Below are 13,801 nucleotides of genomic sequence, written 5' to 3'. Positions count from 1 at the left end.
CACTGATGTAGGAAATGATTTTTGTATTTTTAAACTGTATTACTGTGACGTTATAGCATATTAATATTAATTAAATATTCAAAAAAATTCATAGAAATTATATTTTTTCAAAAGGACGACTGTAGTACAACAAGGGGAAGCCCATTGCTGTATGACATTATTTTGGCAATGCTACAATTCATAATAGTGAAGTCATTGAATATTTTTGTAGTATGCATTTTCTGCATTGCACTTTGCAGACGGTCCCTGCGCCCCTGCGCGCACTCGTCTCACAGCCGGCTGCACATAGAGACCAATGTTATCCGTACAGCTCGGAGAACGACCTGTTTTTATAAAATGAAGGTTGTATCTTGTTGTCTGCATCACTACGATTACAGAGAGGTATCGTTTGTGTTGTAACACCGTTTAGCGAAAGAGTTATTGATCCTGGAAGTCCGAATCTGTGAATCTCTTTCCAACTTTACCGGACTTCAGTGAGAGAGTTCTGTCACCTCTTTACTCTTTCTCAGTGACTTCCTTCTGACAGCCCAGCACGCTACGCCTCCTGCCTGTGACTGCTACGCGTCTGCGCGCAGAAAGCGGACCGTGAGAGGCGAAACACAGTCGCAGCAATGGCGAGGCTAAGCGAGCATGGGATTCGCCTGAGTTCCGTACGTATTTCACCTCTTTTTCCCCCACATCATGGAACAATGTGTATTTATTTGCTAAATGAAGGTGCAGAACAATCGAAAATGAAACACACTGAAACTTTTTTTTTGGTTTGTTTTCAAGATGAGTCCTTCCTTCCTGAATAGCAACTCCACAAGTCACACCTGGCCCTTCAGCGCAGTGGCAGAGTTAATAGGTAGGTGTCATAACGAAGGACCACGATGAAGCTACTATCGGCCCCTCCGGTGCGCGCTGTTGCCGGTTGCAGTTGCAGTTGCAACTTCCCATGGCTTCATGTCACGCGCTCCTCCGCTGTAACTCGAACGTGCACCGTGTGTTTGAACAATTTGTTTCTCAAATGGACCGAATGGACTTCCTCTTTCACACCCTCAACTGCGTTTGTTGCGCGCCTGTCTGTTGAAAGGGGAGCGGAAAGTTATGGTGATATAATGTGTTATTCATAAGTAGGCTCACAACAAGTGAGCTTATTATAATTAATTATTGCGTTGCAATGGCCAATATTCCTAAAATGCTACTAATTTGTAAACTGTGGTCACGTTTTACAGGACAGTAATTGTACATATATTCACTGTCACGTTTTGTTAAGATATTTGGGGTAAATGGGACAAAAAGGTTGCACTATTTTCACAATACAGCATGTAAATAAGCAGGTGATTTGTCCTCCCACGTGATACCAAGCGTCCGTTTCTGGGCTGTCAACTTTGCCGTTCCTCCCCTCTGCGCTCTGCTGCTGGTTCAGACGTGCTGACCGTCTGTTGGCTGCTGAGCGTTGACAGGAGGAGATGTGGGAGTGCACTGGTGTGTGTGTGTGTGTGTGTGTGTGTGTGTGTGTGTGTGTGTGTGTGTGTGTGCGTGTGTGTGTGTGTGTGTGTTTGTGTGTGTGTGTGTGTGTGATGATCCTATGCGATCACTGCTGTCTCTGCTCACAGACATTACAGTTTGAGTTTAGATGTTGGCATTAAAACCTTTTTACAAACATGTGTGTGAGGGGAATAATGCCATGCATTCTCACACTAGTGACTCAAGGCCTCATGAAAAGCAGGATGATCTGCAGCCAAATCTATCTGAGAATATTATATTCAATGTGAGTTGAGATGTGAGATATACCATAAAGGTAAACGTGCGAACAAGAAGAAAAGCGAAGGGTCACATGCAGCAAAGTAAAAACAGATGCATGGTATAGATTAGAGAGGTAAACTGAAACTCTATGATAATATGCATGTATTAGCATCTACACATATGTGGTGTGTGGAAACGGGCATTTCTAATATTTACACTCTGTATACAGCTTGGGGCAGAATAATAGGAACACATCCATCCATCCATTTTCAACCGCTTATCCGGGGTCGGGTCGCGGTGGCAGCAGGTTCAGCAGGCCGACCCAGACTTCCCTCTCACCCGCAACATTTTCCAGCTCATTCTGGGGGACCCCGAGGCGTTCCAAGGCCAGCCGGGAGATATAATCCCTCCAGCGTGTCCTCGGTCTTCCCCGGGGTCTCCTACTAGTTGGACGTGCCTGGAAAACCTCTAATGGGAGGCGTCCAGGAGGCATCCTGACTAGATGCCTCCTGGACGCCTCCCATTAGAAGTTTAGAGGCTAATAGGAACACACCCTGTGTTTATTACCTATCTTGTGATGTCTGTTGTAACTTGTTATTATGTGTTTTTAACACTTAGTGGTAGGGATGAATGTTTTTTAAGAACATCTAATATTGCATGTTTGACAGATATTGCGATATAATTTGCGATTTTAGAGAGTGTTTTTCTTTACATAATATTTCTCATTTTCACTGAAAAACATTAACATGATGTTGGTGTGACTTTTGTTAGGATTTGTAGCAAACAGGTGTTTCTTAAGTCTGTGTAGAGTCGGCCAGGACATCTATGCAGCACCACAATATTGGATTTAAAATGGTATTCTGACACATTTGGACTGAAACAAATATTGCGCCTTCTGCGATTTGAAAATTGCAGTAGGACCATACTGCGATTTGGATACAATTCTGATTAATTGTGCAGCCCTACTCAGTAATGATTTTAACAGTCCCCTTAATGTACTTCAATGTGCATGTCTTCATTTCTTAGACTATTCCTGCAGAAATTAGCATCATATATTGTCAAAGACAATTAAACACTAAGTCAGTCAAAGACAGCGTTTTTAAGCAACATAAAGATAATAATAATAAGTATTAATGAATTATTAATTAGTAAGCGTAATACGCTTAAAGTATATCAGTGTATGTAGTGTGTAGTGTATTGTCAATGTTTTTTTGTTTCGTTATTTCCTATATACATGGATGTATTCTTTTGGAGTTTAAACCATAGATGTAAAGATGAAAGATGTTTTAAATAAATAAGTAATTCAATCTTGTGTCCTAGACAATGCAACAGATCCTGGTGTATCCGCTAAACAGATCTGGATAGATGTAGTTGATGAGGCCGGTCACCTGTGTCTAACCTTCACTGATAATGGCAGCGGCATGACTCCCAACAAATTGCACAAGATGCTCAGGTAAGACGCACACAGAAGTTGACATGTTAATGAAAAACACATTAAAAAAAAGTTATGAACCACGTTGCTTCAGAAACATTTAATTGCATGAAGTCGAACACACTGATATGTTCCTCTCTTCTGTATTGAAACCACAGAGTGACTCACCAGCGCTTTTACACCGCAAATTGAAACTGATGCACACATTCTCTGAAAAAGTCCACACCAGTGGGAGTGTCCATACAATTCAAAGAATGTAACTACACACATATACATAGATCTGAAGAGATAAGTTGATTCATTGCTAAATCCATAAATCCTTGAAGTGTATAAATAAACTAAATGCTCAACAGCATGCAGCGTAGGAGCCACGGGGCCCCTTTGGTAGAGTAGCCTGTACTTATTGAACTGGGGTTACATTATTGTTACCTTCCTCCTTACTTATTCAGGCTAGATTTCCCCCCTTGTATCCATGAATATAATAGGGAATATTTACCCATAGAGTCCAGTAGAGATATCTGTGTGAGTTAGAACAAGCAATATGAAGACATATTTACCCGATGTACAAATGGCATCAATCACATCTATTGACTTCTATTTATTAATAATGACCGTTTATTCTACAATGAAAATAATCAAACATACATCCTTATTTTGCCACTCTCCCCTTCTCTCCAGCTTTGGTTTTACAGAAAAGGGTTCAGGTAAGGCCAGTCAGCAGGCCATCGGTGTGTACGGGAACGGTTTCAAGTCTGGCTCAATGCGTCTGGGCCGCGACGCGCTCATCTTCACCAAGAATGGCGGCTGCCGGACTGTGGGAATGCTATCTCAGACCTACCTGAAAAACATCAAGGCCCAGGCCGTCATTGTCCCCATCGTCCCATTCAACCAACTAACCAATATCCTTCATGAAAAAAATAGGGCATGGGAAGTAAAACAAATAAGATGTGTTTTTTCTTAACACTGATTAGTAGAGAATATGTTTGTCACCTTGCAAGCTGGGTTATGTTCTGACCTTGACTCAGTGAAACAGTCTCTGGTGGTGACCGAGGACTCGGAGGCCAGCCTGGCCGCCATCCTCCAGCACTCCATCATCACCTGCCAGGAGCAGATACATGTACACTTTGACTCCATTCTCTCCAAAAAAGGCACCAAGATATTAATCTGGAACCTCCGCAGGTCAGAATCATACATTTGCTCGAAAGTAAACAGTATGAGGTTTTATTTTTCATCTGCATGTTGGGAATTTACAATTAACTTAAGAATTGTTTGACATTTTGTAATTTACTCTTTTTAGCTTTCTTATAGAGTTAGATGATAAGACTAATTATTTTATCTGTCCATTAAAGTGAAAATTAACTATTTTTTTTGTTTTAACTTGTATTATTGTATTATTATTATTATTATTATTAACTTTATTATTCATTATGAAGTAAATGTTGATCGCAAAATCCAATGGCATAAAATAATGACACCATAGATGTTCGATTGGTTCCCTATAAATTTGACTTTAGGTCATTTACGCTAAGAGTGAATATTTCTCGAAATGTTTAAACTGTTTCTTAAGTTTGTGTTTACACCACAATTCTCGGTTTGAGATAGTCGCTGGTTCTGTTGGGGGTATGCTGTAATATGATGAGATTGATGACTATGCAAAAACAGACTCAAACTGAAACAGGCAAATACGCATGAGCACACGCATATGACATTTGTTTCTGACTGCTTTCAGACAAATGTATGCAAAACACAATCCGAAACAAAGCCTCATATTGTTGTCGCATGAAGAGCAGGTGAAATTTGACCTTCAAAATTGAAGTCCCTGTTCCTCGTTGCTTTCTAAAGCAAAGTTCTCTCAAATAAATCAGTTCATATGGATGAAATTGTGCTAATGTATCTGTACTGCAAAGGCGGTGGATGCACTTAAAGTCCCTGTTTGTGTTTTCTTCTGATGTTATCCTGAAGGGCAAAAGACGGCAAGCCAGAGATAGACTTTGACACCGATGTGAGTGACTTCCGTTTGCCTGAGATTTATAACGACGAGTTGAAGAAATGTCTGGGGACCGGTGGATCCCTGAGAGCCAGACATGGCATCCCTGACATACACTTCAGTCTCAGCGTGAGTGGATCCTCTGTGTGATCACTTCAAACACAGTTAGTTATATCTGTCCAATATGTATCTATCCAATGTAAAGGATGATGATTATGTTGGTCTTGTGTGTTTGTGGTAATTATAGTATAACATAGCAGTGCTAGCAATTACATAGTGTATAGTTTTGGTAAATAATTATACTGCTATTTCAGTATGAACGTGGTACTGATTTGTTGATGAGCAATTGTTAAGTGAACCATACATCCGGGGCCATAGTGTTTTTGCCAAATCCCACCAACAGTGTATGAATTGACTGAACAATGTCAACACAAGGTCCATTCAGTAGCTGCTCTGGAGCTTTCGATCATGCTACAGGATCTTCATTAGGAGATGGAGTTTGCTCAGTTGTCATGGAATTGTAGATTTCAATATTTCAGTTTTTCTGAGAATATTGGTTTAAAATTAGGATTGAAAGTTAATTCATGAGAGATTTTTCTAGACTCATAAAAGAACACTTTATCATTCAATTTAACTGAAAAATTCATATTTACCAAATTTGGAAAAGATTATTTTAATTGGATACGTTGATATTTCGGCTTGTTCGGATACTTACTCTTCTAGATTACTTTAGGGTTAGTGAGAGATGTTGTGGTAAAGTTTGGGTAATTCCCTACAGAAATAGAAAATATGAATCCTATGCAAACGTGTGTTTGTGTGGCTGGGTGAAGTGTTTGAGTCAGATTCAAGCAGAGACGTACCTTTGGTTTTGTGGTAACACTGCCCCAGATTAATTTTGAATTTATGTTCAAATTGTCGTTGCCATATCCCATAATGACAATCTTAGAGTCATTATAAGATTCATAATTACTATAGATGTAGTTTTTCAAGAGACTCTTTAGTTTTAAGAGTTTGAATAATATATTATCAGGCTAAACATCAACATTTTAAAGAGTTTGTACAGATGGTCTCAGACTTTAAAATAATTTAAGAGTGTGTTTTAAATTGAAAATATCGTACTTTTTACGCTCTCTGTCTGTTTCTGTGTTTGTCTCAGGACTACCTCGGTATCTTGTATCTGAAGCCGAGGACACAAATTATACTGAGAGGGAAGAAGATTCTGGTTAAGCTGGTGTCGAAGAGGCTGAAACACATTGAGCATGACGTGTACAAACCCCAGTTCAGTGTATCCTTAAAATATCTGTGTGGTTGCTCCAATGTGTGCATGTTGGTATAAAGCCAAGTCAGTATGCGCAAACAAGAAGTGGGAAGGTAGTGGCTTTTGGAGATAAATCAGGCAGTAATACTTTTGCTCAGATCTGGCAAGGCAACAAGAATTGACAGAAACTGTGCTTTGGAATGGCCAAACATGTTTGATTGAAAGTTCTTGATGTAAGTTCTACAAGCATAATAACCTTTCCAAACAATTCAAATGCACTACTCTCTTGGCTGTCTGGGATTTTTGTTATAATTTGTTTAAATGGAAAGGCGCATTGGCTCTAAAAACAGTATCCATCAAAACTTTTAATACGGACTAAATCCACCGAAATAAACCCTAGGCAAGATAATAGCAAATGCAGAACCATGTTGTTTTTATATCCACACTGGTGACACTGGTACCAAAACTCAGGTATGGTATCGGTACTCGTGTCCAATCAGTTTATAGTTTTCTGTGCTGATTCAATCGTCAAGTTGTTGTTTATCCAGATGTAAATCAGTCAGGCTGAAGCTAATTATTTTAAAGAGATACAGTTTACGTGTTCCTTGATACACTGGGATTTTATGCAGTTTTCCTTATTTTTTCATTGACGTTTAAATCATTGCAGAAAATAAAAAATGTCTTTTGCTGCCATTCACCTCTGATAACTTGAGTTTGCTAAATGTTTGTTGATCCTCTTCTGAAACCTGCCAATGCCCAGTGCTGTTACCTTGACTGGTGTCCGTCAGAAAGAAAAGGTGAAGGTGACCTTTGGGCTGAACCCGAAAAACAAAGACCACTATGGCATCATGATGTACCACAGGAACCGACTCATCAAAGCCTACGAGAAAGTGGGCTGCCAGCTGAAGGTAGGGGAAAAGGATGTCACTGTATGTCTTTATATACGGCGGACGAGGTGATTTTAATCACACTTCCCAATTCCCTCCAGGCTTCAGGTCAAAGGGCAGGTGTTGGGGTCGTCGGTGTCATCGAGTGTAACTTTCTCAAGCCTGCCCACAACAAGCAAGACTTTGAATACACAAAAGAATACAGGTAACACACACATACAAAACAAACAAAACCAAGACACAGAGAAGAAGTTCTGTGCTAATTCACTAATCTGCTTTGATTGATTATTGCCATACAGCAGAGAAGGGCAGGAGATAACTGCTACATACTGTATTTACAAAGATATTATTAAACTCATGCTCATGCAGCTCTTCCTGGAAATGCTCTCATTTCTGCAAACTTGACACTAGAGGAAGCTGATGATGATCACAGAATCCTTCAAATAATGTATTATTATTTTCCCTTTCGAGAAACAGACCTGTGGAGAAACATTTGCCTCATACACTGTTGTGTTTATGGTACAAGTTAAAACAGGTAAAGAAATTCACTGTGTTCTACGTTTTCTTCTCCCAAGACTCACCCTCGGAGCTTTGGGCTTAAAGCTGAACGACTACTGGAAAGAGGTGATAGAGAAGAAGGCCAGAGAGCGTGAGTTTCAGGCTGTGGAAAGAGATGAAAATGTAGACCATCAGGACGCTGACGAGTAAGTGTTGACTGTTTTTTTATATAATCGTGACAGTTATAGTGCAACATTTTTATTTATTTAAGTGAGTTTGATTTGTGTATTGCACTACTGAAAGGGGTTTTGGTCCATCTGTCTCAAAATCTGTACGCAAAATTGTTCAAGCCACTGGAAGAGTAAAATAGCTGGTCCACGTTCAACGAGCCTTTAATGGATAATGACGGTAACATTACGGGGATGCCAGTCAATTGATAACCCTCTCATGCCGGAACTTGTCAATTCAACTGAAAGTGTAAAATAGGTCATTTTTTCCCAAAGCTTGAAATTAGAGACTTGAGACACTTGAGTAACATAAACATGCTGAGGCACGGCACTTTATCTATTTGGCACACAGAAACCATAAAATAAAGGTCTTTAACAGAAAATATGTTGTGTATAGCCTTTGAAAAGACACATTTATGTACACAATGCTGTCATAATTATGCTGTCACAATTATTCTAATAATTATTCTTGGTGAAAGAACTTCCCCTCTAATGCCAGCTTCTGTTTACTGATACTTTTCATACATGAATCGTATGTACAGGGGTCCCATGTGGTTACAGTGTGAAGACTGCCTGAAATGGCGAAATGTCCCTGCAAGTCATTACAATGTGGCTCCTGAAAGCTGGACCTGCAGCCAGAACCCCAATCTAAATTACAGGTGTGTATTTCTTGCTATTGATTTCCTTGAATTCGACTTAAGACATCAAATGTTGCTTTTTGAACTGAAAGCATGGAGTGGGGACATTTATCAGACAGGAATGGTCTAATGAAGGACACTATCCTTCATTTTAGACCATTTATTGTATCTATTAAGTCTCCCAACTTTATGAAAGTACAGTATGATTTACTGAAGGGAATCTTTCAGGCTCTTTCTTTTTAATAACTAATAATTTTTTCTTGGTTTTTGCCTCTCGTACACACGTAAACAGAGTTGCTGGACACTAAAACAGACATTTTTTAAAAACACCTAAAGTGGGAATTTCTCAAAACTCAAGTTACTATGTGGATCTAAAACGCAGTGTTTGGGAAACGATGACGTCATCTCAATTTGCTCATGCCCATTGTTGTTTTGTGTAATGACCATGCGCCAGAAACGACGACAACAACAATGGGGTTGGACGAACTATCGATATTGTATCGTGGAGCAAAGCAGCAACTCATCATTCGTCCACAGACGAGTCACATTTCGGTTTTGCCACAGTACCTTGGTCCGTGTACCACAAAGATGTGTCTCTCCCGCCCTCGTTTATTGTCATCTCTCTATTGTCTATTATAAAGGCTTAAAATGCTGCAAAATAAATAAGATAATTAAGATCACATGCCTCTCTCTGATTCATTTGTAAGATGCTAAATTCAACTGCCACGTAGGACTTGTGACATCTACTTGTGTCTTAGCATGGAGGTCAGTGTGTGTCTGTTTTGGCTCTCACAGGAAGGCCCTGAGCTGAACTTTAGCAGTACTTGAGTTGCCTCTTTGTCTTTCAGAAGCTGCTCATCACCAGAGGAAGCAGAAGACAGCGAGGAGCTGTTAACACCCAGCTACCAGAAAAACCACAAGAAACAGTAAGCTCCCATTTCATTTCTCTAGACCTCTCAAACTTGTTCTGTGTGAGTATTTGGACACGGTAAGACGTTTCGCTCTGCTACTCTCACTTATTGCCTGTGGGTATGTGGGTTCACGTGCCATTGTGTGGTTCCCATCTGTCAGTTTCACACTCTTATTTCCTGTTCATGTGACTGCGGGTGTCTAGTTTTGTTATACTCTGCCCAACCGTGATCAAGATAGAAAGGCTGAATTGAAGAGTCAGTACTTGTGGTAACGTGGTGACTCGTTACTCATAAATGCAAAGTGATTCAAATTAGGGCTGTGTGGTATGGGCAAAAATTCATATCACGGTATTTTGTAAGATTCTGGCGGTTTCACTGTATATATTTTTTTAAACAAGTAAACACATTGATTCCATTAACAGCATCAGTCAACTAGACAGCAGTACTGTCAGCGAGCCGTCCATAGCTGCAACAACAGCAGGCAGCAACATTGACTTTGTACAGTTCAATACTGGGAGCGCAGTGAGTCAGAATAGAGTTTGCGCACAAAAAAAACAGGAAGAGACAGACCGGAAGACACGCCACACAAACAGCTGTTCGCCGCCCAACTTCCCAGCATTCAATTTGGCCGTGTCATTTTGAACCATGAGTGAACCAAGTTACACTGACAGCTAAGTAGCTCCACTGCGCTCCAGGTATTAAACTGTAAAAAATAGATGTTGCCGCCTGCTGTTCTTGTGGATATGCATAGCTTGTTGCCGGCGCTGGTCGGTATGACGGTATATGAAAAATTCATACCGTATGGCAATCTGAAACCGGTATACCGAAACCCCAAACTGTTTAACATGTAATGTAAAAATGTCTTTGTGCGTTGTTGGAAGAAGTTATTGTCTTATAGGAGTAAAGATCATCAAATTAGTTCACTCGCTGAGAAAACTACTGTTTATCTTGCAGACGTTAGCTCGAAACCTAACGTTGCGAGATAATAAAGTATGGACTAGCTAACAAGTGGCATTTCAGGTTCATAAAATATTATACAAAAATATTATATAAAGGTTCATGTAACCGGAACTGTAAAAACTATATGTATGGCTGCAAAGTTCCTACTTACTATTTTTCCAGGGCTTCCTTTCTTCCAAAGTAGCAGATCATCTTACCAGCAGTCGGATTGGAAACAAAATAGCAACCTATTCTAATTTAACTAACTATCTGATCGTTTTTCTATAACTATACTTAATACCCTCAGATCTTTAGGGTGTGGGAGCATTAAGGATTTGTTATTGGAGAGAGAGTTATTGGAGTTATACAAATATATACATTACAGTTAAACCGCACCATATTGGTTAAGTATCACATTAAGTATCTTCCCCTCTCACCTCATTAATCTCTGTTTGCTTTTCCTGCAGAGAGCAACCCAAAAGCAGAAAACGAGAAAAATCCTTGGAGGTTTGTGAACAGTTAGAAACTTAGGAAACTTTGCCATTGATAAAGAGCCCAATGTGCTGATTGGCTAAATGGCGTGTGGCTACGTTGTGTATAAGTGTGCTTGGTTGTTTGTGCTGCAGGTGTGTGAGTTCCAGGACCAACTGGCGAAACATCAGATCCTCTCACGCAGTTCATCGGAGCCAAGTTGGCCCACCTTCCGGAAAGATCGATGCCACACAGAGGAAGACACGCTCGAGCCAGACCCGATGAGCACAGATCACCTGACAGACACACACGTTCAAGATGAAGCGCAGACACATAGTACAGTCACAGCTGAAGTCACACACACAAAACAGAATACCGCTGGAAGACGCACAGTCATTGAAGGCAAGAGACAAGTCACCCATGTGGAAAATGAGACCATTGATAACAAGGGAGAAGCTAAAGAGAGAGAACATAACACAAACATGGCGCCAGTGGAAAGAGAAGAGGAGAACACGGACACATTAAGGTGCGTTTTGTTGCATATGTATTGTGTGCAGTTCAGAATCGTGAATAATCCTCTTTTAAATAAGATTCATCCGTGTATTTTACTGTTGTGCCATCATAAGCATGTTTTAAGTTTTACAATGTTTTTTCAGTTGTCACTAATTTCAGTTTTCAATGAAAACTCAATTACAAAGTTGTGTTGACAATGAATGGGGAGCTGGACGTGTAGCAGATAAAGAACACGGCAACCTTTGAGATTCAAGTGATTGCTGCTGTCTGTTTACTACCACATATTTTAACTATGTCAATATTGAGTTATTATTGGTCTTCTGAGTGTGTTTTATGACTGACTCTCAAATCTCTGATGTTGTAGTGTCCTTGTAAACAACCAGAGTTCTGCTTTTACGAGCTAACCCTGACGCTAACATGTAGTGTAGTGTAGTGAATATTACCAGAGTTGTTTATGTTTTCCGCTGCATTAAGATAAAGCTCATGAAATATAGATTTCCTATCTTAAGAATGTTTGAAGTGTCTGTAAGTTCATTTTCACTGACTAGCTTTTGTCCTCTGTAGCCACAAGAGGAAATCAGGATCGTTAATTCACCCTGTGAAAAAGAAGCCGTCTCTTCAGGAGGAGCAGCCTGACTCCGAAAATACGGCCAAAGAGAGGAATCCTGAGAAACAAACGGATATACCAGAGACGGTGTCCTCGGAGAAGTCCAGGCTTGACAGTAGCAGCCGAGTGGAGAAACCAGAGGATGCAGCACAGCGAACGCCCACCAATCTCACCTGGACCCACTCACTGCCCTCCACCCAGACTGTGATGGTATCCCCTCTGAGTCGAACAGAGGGGCCTTGGAGCCGACCACTGCCCTCAGAGGGAAGTGGGCGGGAAGCTAACGTACAGAAGCTGGCTGGGTTGGAGAAAGAGGCCCAGAGGCTACGGAGGCTTCTAACTCTGGAAGTCACAAAGACAACTCAAGGCACGATGACAACGGCTGATAGCAGCGCTGAAAATCCCACAGGAAGGCCGGAGACGCACCCAGCGTCCAGAGCAGGCAGAGAGGTCGGCTGCCAGACCGACTTGTCTGAGGTCAGCAGAGTTTATACACAATATTTTAGGTCCATTATGATGACAGGTAACAAAAAAACTCACATACGAGTGCAGTGCTTGAGAAATACATTTATTTTATTGAAGGCCATCTGCTCAGACTAATCTTAAATGAAGATCTAACGGCAAACTCATGAGTAATCCTCTGTTCTCCTTCCTCTGCATCAGAGCTCTAGTTCATCCAGCAGCCTGGCCCCGGATCCAGGACATCTGGGGATGGTGGTCCTGGGTCAGAGAGCTTTGTCAATAGGGCATCCTGAGCAGAACGTGTCCAAGAAGGATAAGACAATCGGGGACAACGAGGCCTGTGAAAGCAACAGGTGTGTATTCTAGAGAGACATGCGCCGGAACCACTAGATGTATATAGTAGGTTTGTTTACAGGCCAGACATGTTTTACTCAATCATAGCTTTTCTGAATTTTTCGTGAATGTTTCTATTTTAAAAGGTAAAGCAATCCAAATGACTATAGTACAAATATCTGCTCCTATCTTTACCAACACTTTACTGTTAGGTCTTTCAGAATTATTTACACATCCATTTTTGCTGTTTCGTAAATAAAATGTGAATTGCCCTCGACAGTTTGAACAACTGAAATGTTTAATAGCTTTAATGATTAAGCTGTTTTCCAATCAGATCTTCACAAGGAGATCTGCGCAGCATCCGTAACAACGTGGTGGTGCTTCTCACGGCCCTCTTGCCTCAACTGGACCTGGCTGGCATCAGCATGGAGACCCCCGATGTGGACAACATCCTGCAGCAGATCATAGAGGTCAACTCACTGAAGCTATGATCAGGACCGTTATGAAATCAAGATTGATGTGTTTTTCTATTGAAAGTTCGGATTGTAATTTGTAGTATTTGTTGTCAGACAAACACTGTCTATCAAGCTTTTTTTGCCTGCACACATATTGTCAGTTAGTGACTGTGTCATTTTGCATCACTTTTCTGTGCTCGTATATTTCAAGAAGCATTGTTGTGAGCATCCCAGTCCAAATGACGTACATGTAGCTTTTCATTTTATATTTTCCGTTTCTAGAAAGTGTGACGCATTGTTATTTTCTGGTTTTGCTTATGTTTTTACTGACTATTTAAATGAGTTGCATGCGCATGTGGTCAACTTGGAGGCATACTTGTTTCTAGATTTGTTCACACACCCATACATGAGATTTTTCACATTTGCATTAAAATGCTGAAACCATTTATTGTACA

The 13,801-nt window shown here is 40.6% G+C and overlaps 1 protein-coding gene across 1 annotated transcript; it reads left to right on the top strand.

The window, feature by feature from the left end:
* The first annotated feature begins 592 nt into the window (after window positions 1-592).
* LOC306746326 (MORC family CW-type zinc finger protein 3) lies at window positions 593-13,784 on the top strand. Its single transcript, XM_079229225.1, has 17 exons — window positions 593-650; window positions 772-844; window positions 3,049-3,181; window positions 3,839-4,091; window positions 4,194-4,339; window positions 5,123-5,276; window positions 6,304-6,432; window positions 7,194-7,313; window positions 7,394-7,497; window positions 7,868-7,996; window positions 8,560-8,676; window positions 9,504-9,581; window positions 10,973-11,012; window positions 11,132-11,502; window positions 12,054-12,573; window positions 12,760-12,911; window positions 13,226-13,784. Exons 1-17 carry the CDS (start codon window positions 612-614, stop codon window positions 13,380-13,382), a joined length of 2,715 nt encoding a protein of 904 aa, XP_079085351.1. The 5' UTR covers window positions 593-611; the 3' UTR covers window positions 13,383-13,784.
* The last annotated feature ends 17 nt before the right edge of the window (window positions 13,785-13,801 follow it).

This window comes from Taurulus bubalis (genome assembly GCF_910589615.1).
Source record: "Taurulus bubalis genome assembly, chromosome: 13".
Taxonomy (NCBI): domain Eukaryota; kingdom Metazoa; phylum Chordata; class Actinopteri; order Perciformes; family Cottidae; genus Taurulus; species Taurulus bubalis.
Note: the sequence above shows the minus strand (reverse complement) of the source record. Positions and strands in the feature narration are given on the sequence as shown.

What these genes read in the sequence shown, in the direction of transcription:
- LOC306746326 (XM_079229225.1), top strand. Translation starts at nt 612, where the DNA reads ATGGCGAGGCTAAGCGAGCATGGGATTCGCCTGAGTTCC. An exon ending in CGCAGTGGCAGAGTTAATAG is followed by an intron (nt 845 to 3,048) that starts GTAGGTGTCATA and finishes CTTGTGTCCTAG; the next exon opens with ACAATGCAACAGATCCTGGT. An exon ending in AACGAGAAAAATCCTTGGAG is followed by an intron (nt 11,013 to 11,131) that starts GTTTGTGAACAG and finishes TTTGTGCTGCAG; the next exon opens with GTGTGTGAGTTCCAGGACCA.